At 38.8% G+C, this 1717-nt stretch overlaps 1 protein-coding gene across 1 annotated transcript; it reads right to left on the bottom strand.

The window, feature by feature from the left end:
- Positions 1-554: 554 nt before the first annotated feature.
- On the bottom strand, positions 555-1468 carry LOC113352711. The gene is made up of 2 exons (XM_026596500.1): positions 869-1468; positions 555-719 (listed from the first exon to the last, which is right to left on the bottom strand). The coding sequence occupies exons 1-2, from the start codon at positions 1466-1468 to the stop codon at positions 555-557; spliced, it is 765 nt and encodes a 254-aa protein (XP_026452285.1).
- Between the last annotated feature and the right edge of the window lie 249 nt (positions 1469-1717).

Raw genomic sequence — 1717 nt, 5'->3', positions numbered from 1 at the left:
CAAGCACCTCTATTTATAGTCCAATCAACCCTAATGGTGTACAATTCATTTCACTTCGCCAGGTTCTCTCGGGAGCGCTTTATACTTCTCCCAAACCATTTTCCATAAAGTTTTTCCCCTTCTTTCGCTATCTTCACATGGGTTTGTCGGGACACATGTCTCTTTTCTTGCTTCCCAATATATTTACTTTGCGATTTATCTTTTCAGCCAAGTTACCGTACTTCGCCCTTTCGGTTTCGTCGTTGATATCTTGTTGGGCACTTTATCTCGGTCTTTCGTAACTTAGATTCTTCGTGTAAGTCTCCTCGCTTATGTACTCATCCCCTTTGTACTTCGCGGGATTGATCAGTGACGAGGTAATTCTGACATTCGAATTGACAAGTCCCCGACTGGGATCTTTAGGTGAGATTTTCTAACCATACTCCTTCCCTTAATGTCCGACACGTGGCGAGCCTATTTCGTGTACCCACATGAAAGGCACAAATACTGCTATATTGAATTGTTTTCACTATTTTAACTCAGCTTATTACATCAAAATCATATTAATCCCACACTTAATAAGACAAGCACAAATAGAAGCGATACAAAGGATGATTTTCACTCAACAACAAAGTGGCTTGTTGTTTTCTATCTTGATCAATGTCCTCTTCAAGTTGCTCTTCTATCTGTTCATCAATAAGCCTCAATCCTCTATTTTTTCGAATACTCGAGTTACATACCTTGCAAGTATAAATTGGAGTAAGAGCATGAGTATAAGTGAAGAGAAGAACTGGACGGTCATGAAGATAATTATAAACAAAAAGAGTGATCGATCAATTGGGTAAGCGTTCATAGGGGGGCTATTAAATTTTGATGGCATCATGCTTACCACAGATATTGTATAAACAATCCCCGCTGCCATGCTTACAATGAACATATTACTCACAAGCAAATAAAGGTAAAATTTTTGCTTCCGATGAATATCAGTTGCGAGTAGAGCCATTGTGGCCAGTGACCCTGTGAACACCAGTGTGTTTGCTACCATGTAGATGAGGTAAAAGGTTGGGTTTGTCTGAGCTAATATAGACCTTCGTACATAGTGCACTAACCGATCAGTAGCAGCAGCATTTACAATATTGTTGGAGGTTGAGTAGCTATCATCCTGCCAAACACCACCTGGTGGAGATAATCCAGCTTGAAAGGCTAAAGTTGCCATCAATGATACTGCAACAAGTACTGCACTGGTTTTATCTTTTAGCCAATCTTTTTCATCTCCAGTCTTCCTCTTTGCCTGTGTTTGAGGAGGCCGTTTCAGTTGGCCAGAATGCACTTGAGCCTCATCTTTGGCTCTTAAAGCTCCCGCACCTCGAAGAAGATCTCCAATTTCGACATCCTTTATATCCCTTCCAACAATTTGTGCCAATGTATCCAATGCCATGAAACTATAGTTGTTTAAGGCATTAATTTCGATCCCAATATTATCCTCCATTAGGTACTATATCATCTACATGTATATAATTCCATATATAAACGAAAAGTCTTATCTTGATAATATCACACAACACCGGCTTTAAGAATTTCTTCACAAAAAATTGAATTTACATACAAAATTATGATGTCGCATAAACACTTATTAGTTCTTAAAAGGAAAAATAGCTAAAATGCCTCAATTTGGGAGGCATGGTTGTAGAAATGTCCCGGATTTTAAAACAAAGTTAAAATGCCCCAATCCGTTAAC

Source organism: Papaver somniferum, chromosome 2, assembly GCF_003573695.1.
Source record: "Papaver somniferum cultivar HN1 chromosome 2, ASM357369v1, whole genome shotgun sequence".
NCBI classification, from domain to species: Eukaryota; Viridiplantae; Streptophyta; class Magnoliopsida; order Ranunculales; family Papaveraceae; genus Papaver; species Papaver somniferum.
The sequence above is the reverse complement of the archived record's forward strand: the minus strand, read 5'-3'. Positions and strand labels throughout refer to the sequence as shown.

Excerpts from the sequence above, each read along its gene's own strand:
- LOC113352711 (XM_026596500.1), bottom strand. The coding sequence starts at position 1,468 with ATGGAGGATAATATTGGGATCGAAATTAATGCCTTAAACAACTATAGT. Across the intron at positions 720-868 it reads TTGTTTATACAATATCTGTG|GTATGTAACTCGAGTATTCG; the intron begins GTAAGCATGATG and ends TATACTTGCAAG.